General features: G+C 45.5%; 1 protein-coding gene across 5 annotated transcripts in view; it reads right to left on the bottom strand.

The window, feature by feature from the left end:
• The window catches only part of SENP6 (SUMO specific peptidase 6), a 157,296-nt gene that overhangs the window by 120,473 nt on the left and 14,087 nt on the right, over positions 1-22,736 (bottom strand). For 4 of the 5 annotated variants that reach the window (XM_074990988.1, XM_074990984.1, XM_074990986.1 and 1 more), the window contains exon 2: positions 5,806-5,899. In XM_074990988.1, coding sequence (XP_074847089.1) covers positions 5,806-5,899 — 94 coding nt within the window. The remainder of the gene's footprint in view (positions 1-5,805; positions 5,900-22,736) is intronic. The other variant, XM_074990987.1, reaches the window with a different exon arrangement.

Genomic DNA, 22,736 nt, shown 5'->3' with positions numbered 1-22,736 from the left:
CGTCGGTAGTAAGAAAAATAGAAATTTGTGGTTGGTGAAAAAGGCACCCCCACTAGCAGATTCTCAGGGTTTTCCCACCATGCCAGGGATCTGCGCACCTCTGTTGTGGGCGACACCACCCTGTGGACAGTGTGGGATGCCGGTTTGTAAACGCTCGCCAGCCAATGCTGCAGGCTTCACATGTGCAACCTGGCATTCTCTACCACAAACGTTGCGGCCGCCATGTGGCCCAGCAGCTGTAAGCACGTTAAGACCGGCACCGTGGGGCTGTATGCGATGACTTGCACCAGCGAACTGATGGCGCGGAAGCGGGCGTCGGGTAGGTACACCCTTGCTGTGATAGATTTTGTGTGCGCCCCTATGAACTCTATATGTTGTGTGGGTTCGGACTTTGACTTTGCGAGGTTGATGACTAGGCCCAGCGAAGAAAAACGTGTCCGTTGTGACGTGTATCATGCGTGAGACCTCTGCCTTCGAGGCCCCTTTTAGCAGGCAGTCACCCAGATATGAGAAAAATAAACACCCCCTGTCTGTGCAGGTAGGCTGACACCACTGCCAGGGTTTTGGTAAAGACTCTGGGGGCCGAGGAGAGGCCAAACGGAAGAACACTGTGCTGGAAGCGCTCCTGGCCGACCGTGAAGCGGAGGAAGTGTCTGTGTGCCGGGTGGATTGTTATATGAAAGTAAGCATCTCGTAAGTCGAGTGCTGCAACCCAGTCTCCATCGTCCAGTGCTGTGAGTATCAAGACAACTGTGATCATCCAAAAACGTTGCTTGCGCAAGTAACGGTTGAGGCCCCGAAGATCTAAGATGGGCCTCCAGTCTCCTGTTTTCTTCTCTGGTAGGAAGTAGCGTGAATAAAAACCTTCCCCTAGAATTATTCCGACGCTCTTTCCACCTCCCCTATGAACATAAGGTGATTCACCTTCTGCTTGAGCCTCGCCTCGTGGCAGCGTCCCTGAGGTGAGGCCTGGCGGGAGGCTTCGTCAGTGAAAGCGACTGGAAAGGGATCGCGTAACCCGTGGCTATGATCTCCAGCACCCATTTGTCTGTGGTGATCTTTTGCCACTGGGAGTGGAACGGTCTGAGGCGATGATGGAACATGAGATGAGAGTGGCATTGAGCGAGGGTATTGATAGTGCAGCCCCCGACGTACCTGTCAAACTTGTTGCCTTTGGGCCTGACCCGAGGGCGTACGGCTTTGTTGAGAACGTCGCCTAGGAGTTCTGTACTGTTGCTGCTGTTGATAGCGCCCTTGGCCGTAGCCCCGTTGATATTGACCACGCTGTGGTTGTAAGCGTAGCGTCTTTGCCGAGGATAAAATTTTTCCCTCCTGTATGGGGGAGTATAAATGCCCAAGGTTCTAAGTGTAGCACTCGAGTCCTTACTGCAGTGAGGGACCGAGTCAGTTGAGTCTGCAAACAGCTTTTATGTATCAAAGGGAAGGTCCACGATCTTCGCCTGTAGGTCCCTCGGGATACCCGACGTCTGGGGCCAGGATTCTCTACGCATGACCACTGCTGTAGCCATTGAACATGCCACCGTGTCCGCCACGTCCAGCGCAATCTGGACTCCCATCCGCGATGCTGCGTAGCCCTCTTGAATAATCGCGTTTAACACCAGCTTTTTGTCTTCCGGAAGTGAATCCATGAGGGGAGTAAGCCTGGAGTAATTATCAAAATTATGGTTTGCTAGGTGTGCCCATAATTTGCCACTCTCAATAGCAGGGTAGAAGAGGAGTATACCTTCCTGCCAAACAGCTCTAGCTTCTTAGCATCTTTGTCCGATCCCCCCAGTCTGTACTGAGAAGCCTTTGACCTCTGCTGGAACGACTCGACCACCAAAGAATTTGGTTGTGGGTGACTGAAGAGGAACTCCATGCCCTTTGCCAGGACAAAGTACTTCTTATCCGCTCTCTTGTTCGTAGGCGGAACAGAGGCCAGAGTCTGCCATATAGTAATGGCTGACTCCAGAATGGCTTCGTCCAGTGGAATAGCAATTTTGGACGAAGCTGGGGGTCTCAAATTTTCCAGGAGTTTGCGATGTTTCTCCTGCACCTCTGCCATTTGAATGTCTTGCATGAAAGCCACCCTTTCAAACAGCTCCTGAAACTGTTTAAGGTCATCCGGGTGAGAGACATCCCCAGGGGCCATGGCCTCATCTGGGGAGGATGAGGAGGAACCACTAGGGTAAACCTCCCTCGAACCCTCGGGCTCCTGCAGATGATGAGACACTTGCTTGCTGGAGGATTGTGAAGGAAAGTCTCAGGGTTCTAAAATTAACTCCCCTTGAGACAACTGTGTTTCCATCCCCGATCGGGAGTATTGAGCGGCTGGGGGGGGACTTGCCCCTGGGTGTAGGCCTGTGGTGTCTGTGTCCAGCATGATAAGGACGACCATGGCAGGATGGGCAAAGGTCCGGGGATGGAGACCTAGACCACTCACGGGGTGTGTACCCCCAACGTCTGGGAGAGCGAGACCTCTGTGGTGACACAGATAGAGATGAAACTGGCTTGTGATAGTACTCCAGGGGATCCAATCCCAGAAATGGTGAAGGTGGCCCAAGCCATGGTGACATTGGTTGGAGGAATGGAGAAGGAGGTTCCGGATGGGCCGGTGGAGACACAGGCCTTCGGTGCAGTGTGTGTATCACAGGGGGAGGGCTTGGTGCTAACAGCAGCGCAGCCCTGTCCGGAGATGGACTGCGGTGCTGGGCTTTTGATTTTGCCTTGCCCCTCCCCTGGAGGGCCGGCACCGCCCCCTTCCGTGCCGGGGATCTCGGCCCCGCTGTCAGCGCCGTGCTCGGCACCGTCAGCTGCGGTGCCGCGCGGGTATCCTCCTCCGGTGCCTGCAGGCTCCATGTCTGGCGTCCTTGCACCGTTGGTGCTGCGGGGGCTGGTGCCGCCTGTGGCGGTGCCGCTGGGTCCGGCGCTTGCGTCGCTGACGCTCTAGGCGCCGCACGTGCCGGCTGTTGTATAACCAGAGGCTCAGCCTCTGCCACTTGCGCTGCCGCTTGCCTGAGTATGCGGCTGGGGGCTGTGTGCTCCGCTCATCCTGCTCGCTGCAAACGCTGTCAAGGATTGAGCCAGGGAGAGTTTCCTCCATTTCTGCACTGAGGGGGTCAGAGAAAACTGCCCTCCTCTTATGCAACCCAGAGGGCCCTTCCGGGTGAGGCTTCTCCGGCAAGTCCAGCTGGAGAGCCTTATCAACAAGAGCATTTTACGCCTCATCCGCTCTGTCCTTCCTGGCCCTGGCTGTGAGCTTAGCACAGTGAGAACACTTCTGGGTAGCCTGTGATTCCCCCAGGCATCAGATGCATTCACTATGCCCCACGGAGGCCAGCATAGCTTCACAGCATGACTCACACTTTTTAAAACCTGAAGAGGCCATTAGGGTGAGTCCTTTACTGTTAATAGGGTACTTAGCACTTAATCCGTGCCTTTCCACCCCAAATAGTGATCACTGGCCTGCGGGGCAGTGGGCAGCCTAAATGGCCTTCACAGCCGCTCTTCTCTTCTCCGCTCCTCTCTCTTTTTTTTTTTTTTTTTTTGCTGATATTCTCTTTGTCTTTGCTTTCTCTCTTTTTTTCTTTTCTTAATAACCAAAAACAACAAATGACACGTAGAAAAAAGCCACTATTTAATCTGACTCTGGCCTTAGCCTGAGTAGATTCCGTCTGCAGCCGATGGCGGTTGAGAAGGAACTGGCGGGGACCGGATTGCGCACGCAGCCGGGGGCGCGCAGGGGGGCAGCGCGCGCTGGCGCATGTGCGATCCAGGAGAAACTGCTGGAAGATTTCTGATCTGCGGCGCCAGGCGAGCCCGACACCTATTGTGGAGCACCCACGGGGACACTCGAAGAAGCAGCCAAACACTCTCCCCTCAGCAACACTCTTTTTTCCAAAACACTTTCCTATCTTCTTTTTCTTCAAGCATTTCGGGGTCCCTGTACTATTTTCAATAAAAGTCAAAAATCTTTTCTCCTAGACTTTTCTATCTTTCTTCTAACTTTGAGAGTACAGTCAGCAGCCAATCCCAGGAGGGGGAACACTCAGTGGATGGCCACTTGAGAATTCAGCTACAGAAGAAAGACATTTCTGTAAACCTTTTTTGCCATTTGTGTGGATGCCCTACTTTTCCTTCCTTTCAATAGCAAAAATGGACATTTGCTTCGCACAGGAGGGGAATGAGGAAAATGCAATGTGGGAAGATGATGTCAAAGACCAGCAAGCACACCCAGAATGCTATGTGGATGAGGGAACTGTTGGTTAGGTTTCCACAATGCAACACTGCAACAGTCTATGTTTGCCAATTTGAGTATGACAGCAATGAGTCAACTTTGTGAGGAGCACATGGGAGATGAGGATGGTCAACTTCGAACTTAGTAATTCCAGAATTACAAAATCGATATTAATAAAGCCAAATTTATCTTGTAGTGTAGACACAGCCAAAATGGTTATCATCTCCTTTTTGCCTCAATGGCATGAAGAATACCTGCCTTTCCAAAAAATGGCTACTGCCTCCATTCACCTCAGCGTTCCTCATTCCATACAGCACAGAGTTGCAGCATCCAACACACTCCCTGTTTGCCACATGTGGAGAAAAGGGAAGCAGAGTGACGCGAAATGTGGACACATGGGACACCCCTCTCTTCGCTCTGCACACGCGCCCCACCACCTGGTGGGACAAGTGCATGTCAGCAGCAGCAGCAGAGGCTGCACCTCTGGTCCTGGCGGGCTCCAGACGCAGGATGGCTAGAGAGGCCCAGCTCACATGGTGTGACTTCAGCTCTCGGGGGGGGGGGGGGGGGGGGCGGTCCTGTGGCAATTGGTTAAATTTCTTCTGAACACCACTGGCTCATAGGTTTAACTATCTTGCAGAGGGCAGCTTGGTGTCAATCATTTGGGAACAACAGGAAGAGGGCCCAGTTTGAAAGAGGAATATTCTTCATGAGTTTCTTTAGAGAAGATTTTGTTGCTCAGCTTACGCATTAACTTTTATTTTTTTTAAAAAAATATCAAGAAAGGAATATGAATCCTAAATATTTCTTTTTAAAATCTACCCTATCTATCAAACATTCTCAAGCACAATTTAAAAGTCATGCTCTATATCTTGAGATTAGACACCTTATTAAAACATTATTTCATTTCTTTCTCAGTGAGTAGTCGTGTGCAAATGTTCAAATTACTTTTGGAAACTAAGAAATTTACCAGACAAAAAGCTACAGTAAGTTTGAGAAAATATATCAGTAATTTAAGGTAAAATGAGTGAAAAAGATGGGACTTTAAAAAAAAAAAAACGTAACAAACCAAACATGTTGAAGTGTGCTAGTGAACGGTTTAAGAACAAAAACAACCTCTCCTGGGGTTTGGGGTAGAATCCAGCTTTTTTACTTCAATTTAATCTAAACAGACTATAAACACTAAAATTCTCCCTCATAATCATATGGGTATCACAGAAAAGCATCTACGGCAGAGTTAGGGTTGTCTGTATATCCTGAGAGCATAGGTCTTTAGCTTAACACTGTTTGGAGTTCATTTAAATTTTAGCCTTTAATGCTGTATTTGCTGATCTGGTTTTCGGGATAAATTATAACATCTTTGCCCATTACATTTTTTTGGCTAGAAATAATTTAGAATGTTGAGTTCTTTTAAAATAGACTTTTCTTAAACTAGTATTTAACTTACCGAAGAAAAAAGTTGCGGACCTAATATTTTTACAGTGTTGTATACTATGGCTTATTAATTTACAAAATAATACTTCTCTACATATTTTTATGTTCAATAACTTAGATAAAAATAGTCTTACTCTTTCTCTGCATCGCCTTCACTTTCTTCAGCATGATCAAAGCTCCAACTATTTTTATAACCGCCATCTCTCTTGGATTGCGATCTATCCAACGCTGAAAAAAGAACAAGTTAAGTCTTGATTTCAAGCTAGGTCACAAACCAATATAAAACTAGAAGAGTGAAGTAGCATGGTACTCTCTACCTTGTATTTAGTTGATACAATCATTCAAGTATCATTTGACAAAATAAGGTTAGTGATTGCAGCACTGAGTTATTTTTAGAACACGTACAAAAACATACTGACATCTTTCAGCATGTTGATTGAATCTCACATTCCAGAATTAGTTTTAAAAAAGGCAGAAGCACTGTGCTTCTGTAACAAGCTGCACACAACACCATACATTGTTATTAAAAGATTGCTAATTGACACAGAAAAAGACAACTGCATACCTCTGACTAGACTAATCTGCCATTCTACTGCTAACATTCACACTTTCCAAGTTTCCTCCTTTGATATACACGGTATACCAAAGCTTGCGCCAGTCTCTCTGCAGGTTTACTCCTTGTCAGCCTATACCTCAACCGCACAAACATACCATAGGCTTTTTTACCTACATTGGCAAGTTTTTCCACTCAGGGGTGTGAAAAATCACCCCTAAGTGCAGCAAGTTTCAGCACATGAACATATCAGTGTAGACAGGCTCTCAATGCTAGGAGCCATGTTCCCAGCATTGGAACCCAGGCCTCTCATGGAGGTGGTTGTTCTTAAGCTCTGGAAACAACAAAAGGCATATGACTGACCCATGATGATAACCCTACTAAATTTTAAGACCTCTCCCTTAGCATTGGTGCCAGGACCATATTATCACAATAAAGTTGCAAGTGTAGACATCCTTCATTCACTTTTCCAGTTGGATTTTTCAAATCAACCACTGCTTTACTTAAATAATCTAGCAGGTGAAACCTTCTAGGTTCAATGCTCCATTAAGGCTTTCAACTTCCATCTCTAGCTAGAAACCTAACAGCCAAACAAAACTTCCATAGTAACCTCATATGCTTTTATATCAACTATTTCCACAGATCACTGCATCCGGTTGTCACACATTTCATGCATTTGGAAGGTTATTCTGCTTTAAATATTGCACTTGTCAGTTTGGGAATGTGATTCCTTATGAGTATTTGCTGGGGACGGAAATGAAAGTTTACCAAGTGTTATAAATAACTTGAAGGTGAAAAGGAATGAATAAGTCTTTCCCTTTACTTTGCTATTTCTCCGATTTTAATGTTTTGGGTAAATGGTCTGTGGGCTTCCATGATCTTGCCTGAGACTCAACCTATTTTACTTTGTCAATTTTCTGGGGAACAATTCAAGAATTTTGAAGCAATGATTGACACGACTGTCTTAATAAAGGTAGTCTCTACCATGTGTTTTTTATGCGCTTATGCAGCTGTTTCCCATACTTCCTATTTCATACTACCTCAGCCTATATACTTAGTTAAATAAGCATACGTTTGATTTCACAATAACCCACAGCACTTACATATTTTTAAAGGGAGCAGTTACCTGATGTCAAATCAGTAAGCTGAGGTGAACTGTTTCTTTGGAAGCAACAAATCTGTGATTACAGTACCACAGACCCCCACACTGACGTGGAGGTTGCATTCTTGGCAACCTCACACAAGCTGAATTTTCAGGTAACTCAGGCAGTTACCCTTGAGTGGTGGGGAGCCGGGAACCATGTGACAGCCTGGCTTCCAGCTGTCCTCTGCTGGCAGGACCCAACAAACTGACCAGCGATGTGCTCATCAGTGTCCCGAGTCCTGCCGGTGGAGGGAAGCCAGGAGCCAGGCTGCCGCTGCTGACAGCAGCAGCTGCCATTCCAGACAGGAGCAGGAAACCACTCCTGTCAGGGGTGGGAAGAGTCAGGCTGCCACCGCTGACAGAAACAATTTCCATGCTCTTGTCATGGACAGCAGTCATGTTAACCCAAGACAAGCGCAACTCAGTTGCATGTATCTCGGGGGTTTACTGTAAACTCTTTCATATCCAGCAGCCCTGGGACCAGGAAGTTGCTGGATATTCAAATATTTGGGATAACAGGGAGGTATACTTAGCAATGCATAACAATAAGAAAAACAAAAATGTATGCAGAGTACTTTATTTACCAACAACAGTAGTATTGTACACTGTAAACTTTACACTGTATTTGCTGTATTTATTTGTATTTACCTTCACTTTACTTTACTTACAGAAAACATAACTAAAATTTACTTATGGTTAAAATGCTGGTTATTTGGGAGTACCAGATAATAGAATGCCAGATATGGAAGAGTTTACTGTAGAACGAGTGTCCCCGTGGACCAAGGTATCAATACTCCAAGGAGATGCTCAGGGGTCTTGAAGGTTTGAAACATGCCAGTTACTAACTTGCAGAATGACTGAGAGGCCTCGGGGGAGTCTCTGTGGTGGCCCATGGCCAGTCACACTGGGAGGCTGACCTATAGAAGGCACAAAAGCTTCCTTCTACTAAGAACAGATGACAGTGAGGTGCTTCAAAACCTGGTGTGCTCCTGGAAAGCATAACAATAACAACTAGCAGGATTAGCTAACCAGCCTAACTCTTGTTTTCAGTGGGATGTCAGTACTTCAAAATCCCACTATATTAAAAAACACAGACCACGGTGACTAGAAAGTAAATGACTCAATTCAAACTAACCACAGTTAATGTTTCCTTTATTTACTAAATCAGTTGGTTTTAAATGCAAAATACATTTTGATAGACTTGATGTAATCAACATATTTAAGAAAGTTAATTGTGAACACTTTCATGAACACAACAAATCAGGCATGATATAAATAGTGGATAATAGCCCACAACTACGTATATGGACAATAGCCCACAAGTAAGCATATGGATGGTCAACAGGTGATTTTTAGGTATACTGATATTAGAAATTATTCCTCCAAATACATGCATTCAAAGTACTTTTCCTGAGTCTCTTGTTTTATGAAGGGCTGATCTTCTAGTCAGGGAAAAGAAATTGTAATAATGTTAGGAGCTGGGTGAAGCATTACAAGTGAATTAAAAATCTCACTGAGATTTATGGGAATACACCCCTTAAATCACTTGCAAGTTTAAAAAAAAGGGGGGGGAGGGGTCACAAGCCCCCACCTAAGATTACAGGCTTATGTGAACTCATCCAGGAGTTTGGAGTCTATGGGCAGAGAGTCTTTGCTGAGTATTGTTTCAGACAAGGCTTATTTTTCTGCCCCAACACTGCAGAATGGAATTCCGGCACCTTTTTACCCAGCACCACCATTTTGGCAGGTGGCCGAGCTATGCTCCCCATAAGGGGTAGCGAGGGGGGCGGGGGGGGGTAGCAAAATGCAGCTAAGAGCTGCACATGTGGCGCGCCCCTCCCCCCTCACATGTGGGGGTCCAGCTGGGATCTGTGCGACTTGTCAGGTCCTAGAGTGGCTACTGTGCTCCATCTGGGAGCCATGCAGCTACTGCCATTTGCTGCTGCCCCAGCAGTGGTGGCCTGGTGCCATGTGTGCTGCTTCAGCATCCGTGGCTGGGTGCTGATTCAGAACCTTGCAAAGCCTTGAGGCACGGTATAGCACCTGCAGCTCAGCCCAGGAGGCCTGGCGTGGCCCTGGAGGGCTGGTGCAACACTTCATCCCCAGCTCCACGGGCGACTCTGGTGAGTCAGGTTGAATTACAGGGGTGGGCTGGGCTGGGGTTGCCTGGTTCAGGGGGTCCTGGTTCTGGGGCAAGGCAGTGATGCAGAGCGGGGGTGGGGGGGTGGGTGACCCTGGTTCTCAGGGAGAAGGAGGAGGAGGAGGAGGGCATTGATTGAGAGCTGAGAAGGGGTTCGGGGTGACTGGTTCTGCCTGCTTTTGAGGGTTTCTGGTTCTGAGGGAGGGGAGGGGCATTGGTTTAGAGTTGGGAGGGACTCTGGAGGTAGGGAGCATTCATTTAAAGCGGAGGGGGGTTGAAGCCTGGAGGCAGTCTGGGGCTGGGGGGGGGGGGGGGGGGTTAAACTACCTGGGGTTGAGGGGGGAGGTTTGGGGCTTGAGTTCCGCCACCTTTTTTTTCTAGAAAAAAGCACTGGTTTTAGATAAGGGATCCTGGTCGGGAACACTGAACTAGAGAGCACCAGAGACTACCTGAATAAACTTCAAGCAGAAGTTTAAGTATAGCATGAATCTGAGTGAAGCCTAAGAAGAAATTTTTGGACAGAGTGGTTGGTGGCTGACAGGAGGACATGGAGAAGTTTGGCCTATTTAAAAAAAAAAATCTTACTTTTGTGTTTCTTCCCTGCATTCAGAGAAACAGAACTTTGCACACTGTAAATAAACCTGGTTGCAAAGAAAATGTTAGAATCCTTCCATTTCTGCTTCCAACTACATTAACCTACAGTACCCAAACTTTAACTACCATACAGATCGACAAGGGGTAACATGCTGCTTACATACAAAATGCACACTATAAAAAGGAAATAAAAAATGACCAGTTTGAAAATCACTCATTGGTTGATAGCCTTTTACATAACTATCCTCCAAAAATTTAAAAATATATTCTTAGAAATCAGGATTCAAGCATGGACAGAAAAGAGTTAAATGTGCATCTCTAGAAATCTAATATTATGCAATTCCCTGCTCCTACAGGGAGAAAGAAAGTTTATGGGGTTTCATAAGACAACCTATGCATTTTCTTCCCCTCCTCCTTCTCTTTCAATGTGTGCCAAAAATGGAACAGTATGAAAATAATGTAGAGAGAAGTAGAGTTAAGAAGTCATTTTAAACAAGAGGCTATGTAACTACCATCTTTAGTATGGATTTTGGGAGCAACAATCAGCAGGTAATGTTAATCTTATCAGGTCTGAAATTATGAGAACCACAGGAAGTATAAAGGTTTTAGACTCTAAGCAAAGGTTGTCTTTGTAACAAGAGAGTCACAGCGAATTTTTGCATCTGAATTGCAGACTTCTGATTGCAGACCCACTTATGAACTGCAGGATCCATCACAGCCTTCATCAAAAAAGCCAAGCTTGTGCAATTACATACACAGTAACAGCAATAATCAAACTGCACATCTATTTTTAGAAACTGCAGAAAAGCAGTTAGGTACAAAACAGGATTTAAAAACCTAGCTTAAGTACCAGCAAAAGCAGCAACTACAAGTGTACCATAGTTTTCCAGCAGAGCATATCAAAATCAACTATTTAAAAATATTTTTCTTTATTTTTAAATCACTAAAATACCGGATGCCTCATTAAAAATAACAATTGCAATTAAATCTTATTACAAATATGCTATACATACACTTAGTTTCATAAAAATGTATTAATGGCTCTCATCTGTCCAGCCTGACTACCAGATCTTGCTTCTTGAAAGCTCTGGATTTTCAATTTATTTCTCAGCAGACTAAAAAGTAACACATGCCACAGGCTGGACAGAATGTTTTTCATTTTGTGCTTATGTGGCGGTGGACCCTGGCCATGCGCAGCTGAGCAATTAGTTAAAACACTATATAGGAAAGGACAGAGGCAGCATAGAAAGGAATAGTGGATTGGTCTATAAAGAAAACGGGAAGACTTTATTCATCAGAGACAAAATTTCCTATATTCCTCCACACTGTTGCCATAAAAAAACCTGCCATGGCTTCTGGGTATAGGAGACCCCCATCCAGGAATATTTTGAAAAAATTTGCTCCTTGGTTTAAAAAAAAAAAAAAAAAAAGAGGAAAAAAAATAGTGTGTAAGCAGTGCAAGATGACAATGCAGGGTCTGGTTGCAAGAATGAAGCATCATGAGAAAAACTGCTTATTGTGAGAAAATGATGTGAATATGGAAGAGTGGATCAACTAGTTAGTATCTTAAATAATTCACTTTGTAATGCATCATTCTTTAAGACTATCTCCAACCTTTAGTGTAAGTGTGATTTAACAAGAAAATTCCCAAGCTGTTTGCTGCGTTGGATGTTGCTGAGTGGGGGAAGCTTATCCAATCCTTACAGCTTATTTATTTAGTTAACTAGGTTTAGAATCTATCACTCAAGTGTGCACTACAGAAAGTTGCAGGAGGGAAACAGAGTTGCCAGTTACCACGATCATTTTCTTATTCATAATACTTGCCCCTGATTTTGGAACACTGTGGCCACAGACCATAATGATGATGCCGTAAGTCTATTTCCTCTTTTACTTCAACATAACTCAGCTTTGTCAAGAGACCCCTTCTCTGTACTTGTTTTCTTTAAAAACAAACAAAAAAACACAGAAGTGCCAGTGATTTGAATGGGGCTCACTCCAAAATTAAGGGCACTATAAGCGCAGCCAGTCTTAGCTTTTTTTGGTAACTTTCTTTATATCAATTTTGCGGCTTTCTTCCCCTGATTTAAATCAATTCACCATTTGTCCCCAAAAGTTTTATATTTTTAATGGTGTTGCACAGTGATGTCCATTGCTGCCTCATTCATTACTGCAATAAAAGTGGTGGTTACGGTTTCCATGTCTTCCTTTAGAGAAAGCAGCGGAGCAAATTTTCCACTGATTATGGAAAGGAATGACTTTGCAAAGCTTCTAAGTCAGGGTGTCCAACTTGAGGCCCACAGGCCAGAAATTGACCTGCTGGACTGGCAATGGATCCATTTTTACATGTCGGCTGTGAGGCTTCAAAATTAGAGACAGCAAACAGTGGGAGCTGTGGCAGTTGCCTTTTGTTGCTAGTGGCAGGTGGACACATAGCACAAGGAAGCCTGCAGGGGGCATAACAGCAGGAGGTGGGAGACTGGGACATGACAGCTTCTACCTCGGCCTGGACTCCACTCCTCCCGCCATCACAGGAGCCCGGGTCTTGCGGTGAGTCACACACCCAGTCCCAGCTCATCTACTTTGCTGTTGTTCCCCACTTGTGGGTGGAGGGGGATTGAACGGCTCCAGCCCCACATGTTGGAGTGCCGGCCGAGGGGTAACAAAGCCCCATGGACTACAGCGGACAGTGCTGTCTGTCCCTGCCCTCCATGGGGCTCCTCCCCACTTAACAACCAGGAGGGATTTACCTCCAGCTCTGAAGAGCTGCTCCCTGCGTCTCCCCTTTGCACTGCTGGGGCCACGCCATGCCAGGTCACAGCACAGGTGGTTTAAAGCTGCACGGGGGTAGGGCTGGGGCTGCAGGGATTTAAGGCTGAAGGGTGTTTGAGGCTGAGGACAGCTTAATGCTGAGAGTGGTCTGGGACTGCAGGGGTTGTGGTGGTGGTTGTTCGGCACTATTTTGTGTTCGGCCCCCAGAACATGTAAAAAATTGCTGTGTGGTCCCCCAAGAAAAAGGGTTGGACAACCTTGTTCTAAATCAAAACTTGATTCTGGTGAATTTTGGCCTGATGACTTTCCTTACCCTTCGCCAAAAGCTTAGCAATACAGTATCAGCAACAGGGAGACAGACAGTGTAATAGTTATAATGTATGGAAAATACTGCATAATTCATCAAATCACTAAGACAGTAATATTAATAAATGTACACTAAGCAATATATAATTTCTATCAGCACCAAAACTTCAAGTTCAGCAAAAGCAGGGTCTAGTATATCACACTATTGTGCCTGACAGTTAACATGCTCAACCAAGACTTTCATCAGCTGCATAGCTCTTATATCTAGCTGTTGAAAATGTCAGCAGACAGCTGCTCCACTGCCACAGAAACTTTCCTCTTACAAATGTGGAGGACATGACAGCCTGCTACAACTATGGGGATATTTTCTCACTGAAATCCAGCCTTACAGCATCCCTTCAATCTATCAAAAGCATATCACTGATCCATTGTGCTAATCACTATGCACAAGTGGGCCACATTCACATAGTATATAATATCAGTGCTCACATATAATAGCTTGGGCAGTTCTATGTTGATGATTACTGCAAGACAATTGTAAATCCCGGAGCTCAGTGCTTAAAGTAGCTTGAAAAAAGCACTGAGGGAGTGAGCAGGGAAAAATCTACGATTATTCCAACTGAAATAAATAAATGTTCATGAACTTGCTAAAAGTGCACAGTGACTCAATTCCATTGTAATTCTTTTTTGTCAGGACTGTGACTCCTTGTGATGCTGCCCACTTTAAGTCTTGCCTGAGCTGGACCACTGAACAACTGCAGCAACTGCAATGTGTCCTTCTGCAGGCTATCATGACGTAATACAGGGCACATGGCATATAGAACACGAGCGCTGTACTCTCAGCACCTCAACATTGGAGGCCATTGGCAGCATAGGCAGAGCACAACTAGAGACTACCCAGCTGCTGTCTTTATGTACAGGTGAGTTGGCACTGACCTCTGGTTGATGGTAGTGACTATGGAGGGAGTGCAGTGGTATAGAGGAGGGTTGCTCTGAGCCCAGTTCAGAACAGTGGGCACCAGGAACATTCACTCAGCCCCACATGGAGCTCAACATTGGGGCACTGTCCAGACCAAAGAGGGTCACCTCTGTGGAAGGCATTAGAACCCTGAAGCAGAGATTGCACGGGTCCCTCCATGTCTGCTCCCAGCCAGGGGCAAGAGTGATTCCATCCACCAAACCATGGGCGGGGGTACCCTAACTGGGAAGCTGTCTATGGGAGAAATTTCCACCAAGCCCTGCCTGTTTACAGATAAAGGTACAAAATGCAATGCAATGATTTACAGGGCAGCCTGCTGCTTTGGCCTGCTGCTTTGACTATGAGCTCGAGGTCCAGATGCGGCCAGCTGGGGATAGGCAGGCAGGCAATGTCTGCTGCAGGAAGCCCAGAGTAACCTCATCCCCTCACCCCTGAGGTAACACAGATGTGATTAGCTGGGGACCACATGCACCACCCCCACGCAGGTGCACTCTCGGTGCATCTCTGCAGCAAGTGGAAGGAGAATAAAGCAGACTGCCATGAGAACTCACTTTCCTGCATTGCACCTGTGCACTAACTGAACGGCAGGCAACCTGCGGGTTGAGAACCACTGCCACACAGTTATAAGCATTTGGACAGTAAAGACTTGGAAGTCTATTTCTAATACAGGTTGAACCTCTCTACTCTGGCACCCACAGGACCTGACTGGGGCCAAATGAGAACATTTGCCCAACCAAAGGAAGTCAATATTGCCCATCAGCATTACCAACAGTTGCACTGTTTACTGGGCCCTTAGAAAACATTTAGGGGACCTCCTTCATCTCAGTGGGCCGTAAGATAAACATAAACGAGACAGGTTCCCGGAATACAGTAACTTTGCTAACTGCTTGCATACTCAGATTTTGCAGGCTGTGCCAACTGAATAGTAGAAGCACTTTGACTGGATACAGAGGGAGCGCAAGGTTCTCACAGTCAACTTTGTGCACAATCAACAAGCACCTCACTTCACATGTCCCTATTTACATTCAGGTCATTTGAGTAATACCAGTGTGAGAGAATATATGGACATAATCAAACAGAATCTGGCAATCCTGCACATGGACAATGATAAACAAAAAGCATATACAGTAAGGTACTGTATGTGGCTCACAGGCTGAAGGTTGCCCACTGATCTAGAAACATGCAACAGAAATTATAAATGCAATTGCAGCAATGAGATTCAGCATGGGTGCCATCACCTATGCATATATTTTCTGCCTGACACAGTCTTGGAGCAACATATTTATGTTTTGCTAAATTAACATTAAAATGGATCTGACATAGCATTTAGAATTACTTTATTAACAAGAGAAATAGTAATAGTCAGGAATCTCAAAACATCTTGCACAAAGGAGTAATAGTTTCATGACATCAGACATCATCCCCACCCCACAATCCTTTTAATATTGCTGGTACACTCTTCAACCACTGCATTTCATTTTTTTTCTGCAGTACTTGCATGCCCCTAGTTACTGCAGTTTAACTGTAAGACACCAACTTTCCATTTTACCATAAAACACTCAAATTTAGTTTTATGTATAATTAATTCAATTTAACAATGAAATAGTCTTACATGCCACAGGAACAGTCACCAAAGTTCCACTTTTGACATCTCTAGAATAAATATTGCTACAAACCAACAACTGGGTTCATCAACACTCTAATTTTCTTTTAGCTCTCAACAGCCATGATCCAAAAACCTCCTGAAAAGAATTATCCTCACATACTCCCACTATAGTAATCAAGTACCCACTAACCTCTCTATATTCTGTTTTGTATTAGGGTTTAGCTCTCAAAGAATAGATCAGGTTGGGGAAAAAAAAATAATGCCAGGGGGCCAGAGCCACCCCACCAAGCATTTCTTTCTGGCCTGCCCAGCTGATTACCAGAGTGTGCACACTTGCAGCCAGCAGCATATTTTCAGCTGCCCTTCCCCCCACATTGTTGCCTCTGCATGAATGGTACACAACTCCAACTCTGGAGTTGGGGGGCAGGGAGGGAGAGACAACAGAGCAGGACAGACTTCCCTTAAAAAGAGACAGAAGTGGCTTCTCTCAGTGTGCCCCACACACTAAGGCTATCTCCACACTAGCCTGGAAGATTGGCCCACTCTGGGTCAATCTTCTGAGGTTCGATTTTGCTTGTCTGGTAGGGATGTACGAAACTGTCCTCTCAAGCATCACGGTCAACCTCTGCACTCCTCCTTCAGTAAGGACAGCCAAGTAGGCAGGGCACAGATACATCAATTATAGCTATACAACTGCCATAGCTAGAATTGCCTATTTGCAGTTGACTTACTTTGCCCAGTGTAGACGTAGCCACAGTCACTGTCATATATACACTGCAGCACACAATCTGTGTCACAAACTCTGTCTCTCACACAAAATATTTCTCTTTCATACACTCTAACTCCCAACCCCACCCTTCTGTCCCTGGTCCTGTGCTCTCCGGGGTCCCAAACCAGTAACAAATTTCATGGGGTGGCCCCACTGCAAAAATTACTGCCCATCCCTGGAGTACATTCTCCAACATCATGTAGACATACTGCACAACACAAATAACATTTACACAACAGGAACTGTTGTAACAAGGTAAATCTATCTCCTTCCATGGCAAGGGGATTTATATTGGTGCAAAGATCACTTACCAACTTCACTAGATTGCTATTAAATTAAATCCAGGTGCTTGGATATCAATAATGTAGAAGACTACACCTTATCAAGAAGGGGGAAATTAAATGAATAGTGAGTTGTTACTTTTGGTACCCTACTACAAGAGGGAAGAAAACAAGAACCTAGCATAATTATAGACAAAGGAATACCTCATACGCTGTCTTCTGACTTGTCTGGTTTGCCGGGGACAGGGGAGCAAAGCCCGCAGGTAAGTGGAGAACATGGAAACCTGGGAGATGGGTCGGAAGTAGGAGGGAGCATGGGCAACAATGTCAGAGTAAAAAGAGGGCCAGGAAAACACTGGGGGGAAGTTCAAATCAATATCTAAGATGCCTATATACCAATGCAAGAAGTATGGGTAATAAGCAGGAAGAACTGGAAGTGCTAATAAATAAATACAACTATGATATCATTGGCATCACAGAAACTTGGTGGGATAATACACATGATTGGAATGTTGGTATTGAAGGCTACAGCCTGGTTAGGAAAGACAGACAGGGAAAAAAGTGGGGAGGTGTTGCCTTATATATAAAAAATGTACACGCTTGGACTGAGGTGGAGATGGACATAGGAGATGGACGTGTTGAGAGTCTGTGGGTTAGTTAAAGAGGGGTAAAAAACAAGGGTGATGTCCTGTTAGGAGTCTACTACAGGCCACCTAACCAGGTGGAAGAGGTGGATGATGCTTTTTTTAAACAACTAACAAAATCATCCAGAGCCCAGGATTTGGTGGTGATGGGGGACTTGCTGGGACACTAATACAGCAGGGCACAGACTATCCAATAAGTTCTTAGACTGCACTGGAGACAATTTTTTATTCCAAAAAGTTGAAAAAGCCACCGGGGAGAAACTGTTCTGGATTTGATTTTAACAGATAAGGAGGACTTGGTCGAGAATTTGAATGTGGGAGGCTGCTTGGGTGAAAGTGACCATGAAATCATATAATTCACAATTCTAAGGACTGGTAGAGCTGTCTCGACCAATAGAGATGATGAATTTCAGGAAGGCAGATTTTGGTAAACTCAGAGAGCTGGTAGGTAAGATCCCATAGGAGGAAAAACAACTGAGGAGAGTTGGCAGTTTTTCAAAGAGACATTATTAAGGGCCCAAAAACAAGCTATTCCCCTATGTAGGAAAGATAGTAAATATGGGCAAAGCCTTGGCTTAACAAGGAGATCCTGCATGATCTCAAACTAAAAAAGGAATCCTATAAAAAATGGAAACTAGGACAAATTACAAAGAATGAACATAGGCAAATAACACAGGAATGCAGGAGTAAAATTAGAAAGGCTAAGGCACAAAATGAGCTCCAACTAGCTACAGGCATAAAGGGTAACAAGAAGGTCTTTTACAAATATATTAGAAACAAGAGGAAGACCAAGGACAGGGTAGGGCCATTGCTCAGTGAGGAGGGAGAAACAGTAATGGGGAACTTGGAAATGGCAGAGATGCTTAATGACTTCTTTGTTTTGGTCTTCACAGAGAAGTCTGAAGGAATGCCTGACATAGTGAATGCTGGTGGAAAAGTAGTAGAGTTAGTTTCTGAAATAAAAAAAGAACAAGTTAAAAACCATTTGGAAAAATTAGATGTCTGCAAGTCACCAGGGCCTGATGAAATGCACCCTAGAATCCTCAAGGAGCTGATAGAAGAGGTAGCTGAGCTGTTAGCTCTCATTTTTGGAAAGTCATGGGAGACAGGAGAGATTCCAGAAGACTGGAAGAGGGCAAATATAGTGCCCATCTACAAAAAGGGGAATAAGAACAACCCAGGAAATTACAGGCCAGTCAGCTTAACTTCTGTGCCAGGAAAGGTAATGGAGCAGGTAGTTAAGGAAGTCATCTGCAAGCACTTGGAAGGTAGTAAAGGGATAGGGAACAGCCAGCATGGTTTTGTAAAAAAACAAATCATGTCAAACCAACCTGATAGCTTTTTTGACACGATAACGAGACTCGTAGATAAGGGAGAAGCAGTGGATGTGGTGTACCTAGACTTTAGTAAAGCATTTGATACGGTCTCGCATAATATTCTTATCGACAAACTAGGCAAGTCCAACTTAAATGGGGCTGCAATAACGTGGGTGCATAACTGGCTGGCTAATCGTACCCAGAGAGTAGTTGTTAATGGTGCTCAATACTGCTGGAAAAGCATAACAAGTGGGGTTCCGCAGGGGTCTGTTTTGGGACCAGTTCTGTTCAATATCTTCATTAATGATTTGGATATTGGCATAGAAAGTACGCTTATTAAGTTTGCAGATGATACCAAGCTGGGAGGGGTTGCAACTACCTTGGAGGATAGGGTCATAATTCAGAATGATCTAGATAAATTGGAGAAATGGTCTGAAGTAAACAGGATGAAGTTTAATAAAGACAAATGTAAGGTGCTGCACTTAGGAAGGAATAATCTGTTTTACACATACAGAATGGGAAAAGACTGTCTAGGAAGGAGTACAGCAGAAAGGGATCTAGGGGTTCTAGTAGATCACAAGTTAAATATGAGTCAACAGTGTGATGCTGTTGCAAAAAAAGCAAACAGGATTCTGGGATGCATTAGCAGGTGTGTTGTGCACAAAACACGAGAAATCATTCTCCTGCTCTACTCTGTGCTGGTTAGGCCTCAGCTGGAATATTGTGTCCAGTTCTGGGCACCCAAATTCAAGAAAGATGTGGAGAAATTAGAGAAGGTCCAGAGAAGAGCAACTAGAATGATAAAAGGTCTGGAGAACATGACTTATGAAGAAAGGCTGAAAGAACTGGGCTTGTTTAGCTTGGAAAAAAGAAGATTGAGGGGGGACATGATAGCTGTTTTCAGATATCTTAAAGGGTGTCATAAGGAGGAGGGAGAAAACTTGTTCTTCTTGGCCTCTGAGGAGAGAACAAGAGGCAATGGACTTAAGCTGCAGCAAGGGAAGTTTAGGTTGGATGTTAGGAAAAAGTTCCTAACTGTCAGGGTGGTCAAGTACTGGAGTAAGTTGCCAACGGAGGTTGTGGAATCTCCCTCGCTGGAGATATTTAAGAACAGATTGGATACATGTCTATCAGGGATGGTGTAGATGGTGGTCGGTCCTGCCATCGGGGCAGGGGACTGGACTCGATGGCCTCTCGAGGCCCCTTCCAGTCCTAGTGTTCTATGATTCTAAGTAAATTTATCCTGTTTACCCATCTGATATACAAACCATAACAAATAATTGATCATCAAACAAAGTACTTCCAGATAAAATTAAAACAGCAAAAAGAAACCTCCAAAGGCCTTACTTCCCCTATTCAGGCAGTTTCAAATGTTACTCCTGGAATAATTCTGTGTGACTGAACACCTGCAGAAAACACCCTTCTCCACCAACACCAGCAGATTTGCCATGGTTCCCCGCAGAGAAGCAAAGGGAAGCTGCACAGGGTAGAGTGAGGTGGACAAGGAAAAGGCAGAAGGGAAGGAAGAGGGGGTGGAATAAGGCAGTGGAGGGGAATGTGGGAGTGAGAAGAGAGGGATAAAGAAGGAGATGGAGAAATTGCAGTGGAAAAACAGGAGCCCGGTATGCAGTGCCACCTCAGCAGCAGCTAGAACACCCCTGTTAATTAGGCCCATCAAAGCCCTCACCCCTACACCTGCGTCCCCTCTGAGCTGCCCCCAGACCTCCATGTCACTGATCCCTAACCAGCTGCACCTGGACCCCCAACCTTATCAAGCACCACACCCCCCAGTAACCCTACCCCTCGCTGAGTGTCCTCTCACTTTTGCCAAGCCCCTCCCCCCCAGTTGAGTGCCAGGATCCCTTGCAGAGTCCCATTATCCCTGTACTTGAAACTCCCTGCCCTCCACCCAGACTGCCTCACAAAAACCTCTCACCCCACACCTGCATCCCCCACAGTATACTCCTCTATGCTTGGATCCTTCTCTTATAAGCCTGGCCAGCCACACTTGATACACCTAGCACAGAGGGCTAGGACAGGCCCAGCCTATGCATTGTGAGAGAGTCAGGTGCAGCGTCACTGCTCACTCCCTGCACTGGAAAGGTTGGGTGTCTCAGAGTGATCTCCCACCTCAATACAGCCAGAAGCCCGTACTCACCACTCCCATGCTGAGCCATGTTCTTTTTATTGAAAAATTGTACAGAATTTCAAAATATTGTGCTCACAATCTTTATTTTTGATCACATTTTCCCTCAGAAGCAGTACATAGACAATTTGGTAATCTTCTTTGTCTTACTATAAGGCAGAAACCAGTCCCAAAACATAATATCTTTAAAAAAAAAAAACCCCAATACATCAATTTATTTCTAAGATAGTAACTATTACTCAAAGTTTGAGGTCAGCCTTTACAGTATCCTAGAGCCATTGTCTCTTATTAGCTCAGCTGCAGTCACTAAGACTACATCTACACTGCATTTAAAAACCACACAGATGGCTTGTACCAGTTGATTTGGGCTAAGGGCCATTTAACTGTGGTTTAGACATTCAGACTCAGGCTACTGCCTGAGCTCTGGGAACCTTTCACCTCACAGGATCCTAGAGCCCGTGCTCAAACATAGTAGTAGGCATCCTTCAGTCTGCATACACTATGGCTCGCGCCCTTCATAACTCCATTTAAGATCATCATTTGCAGCGTTGACTGCAACTGTGGAGGCCCACACGAGAGTGACAGTCCTTGCTACACCTGCTGCATATGTAGTGGGTGTCTGGCAGGTCCTTGCTGTCCTTTCTACGGGCTTGCTTCTCCTCTGCCAGCTGTCTCATCTTCATCTCACCCTTCTGAAGGCCCTTGTGCAGTTCCTGCTTCCAGCTGCTGCGGTCGTCTGCCAGCTCTTCCCAACTATCTGGGTCGATGTCTACCTCCTTGAGGTCCCTCTTACAGATGTTTTTGTGGCGCAATTGGGGGCATCTGGGAGGTCTTTTGCCAGAGGCTAGCTCGCCGTACAGGATGCCTTTTGGGATCCTTCCATCATTCATCCTGTGCACGTGGCCAAGCCAGCGAAGCCACCGCTGCCTGAGGAGCGTATGCATGGCTGGAATTCCAGCTTGCTCGAGGACACCGTTGTTGGGCACTCTGTCCTTACGTGATATACCAAGAATGGGCCAGAGGCAGTGCAAGTGGAAGACATTCAGCCTCTTTTCCTGGTGGGTGTACAAGGTCCAAGACTCGCTGCCATTGAGGAGGGTGCTGAGGACGCAGGCTCTGTAGACTTGCATTTTGGTGTGAGTGTACAGCTCATTGTTGTTCCACACTCTCTTGCTAAGTCTGAACAGAGTTATGGCTGCTTTTCCAATCCTCCTGTTTAGCTCAGTCTCCAGCAACAGGGTGTCCGTGATGGTAGACCAAAGGTAAATAAACTCGTGGACGACCTCTAACGTGTAGTTTTCAATGCTGATTGATGGAGGTTCAGCAACGTCCTGACCAAGTACATGTGTCTTCTCTAGGCTGATGGTAAGCCCAAAGTCCTTGCATGCTTTGGAGAACTGATCCAGCATTTTTGAAGCTGGCCTTCTGTGTGTGTCACTACAGCAGTGTCATCTGTGAATGGCATGTCTCTAATGAGCACTTCCCACACCTCAGACTTAGCCTTTAGCCTTACAAGTTTAAACAGTTTCCCATCAGATCTTGGGTGCAAAAAAACGCCCTCTGTTGAGGATCCAAAGGCACGCTTCAGGAGGAGTGCGAAGATGATCCCAAAAAATGTTGAAGCAAGGACACATCCTGGTTTGACGCCACTCCTGATGCTGAAGGCATCCGATGATGTGCCGTCATGTTGGATGGTTCCTCTCGTGTCTTCGTGGAAAGACTGGATCATCTTGAGTAGCTGTGGTGGACAGCCTATCTTGTGGAGCAATTTACACAGTCCATCCCTACTGACCGAGTCGAAAGCCTTGGTCAGGTCGA

The sequence above is a fragment of the Carettochelys insculpta genome, chromosome 3 (assembly GCF_033958435.1).
Source record: "Carettochelys insculpta isolate YL-2023 chromosome 3, ASM3395843v1, whole genome shotgun sequence".
Lineage (NCBI taxonomy): Eukaryota > Metazoa > Chordata > Testudines > Carettochelyidae > Carettochelys > Carettochelys insculpta.
The sequence above is the reverse complement of the archived record's forward strand: the minus strand, read 5'-3'. Positions and strand labels throughout refer to the sequence as shown.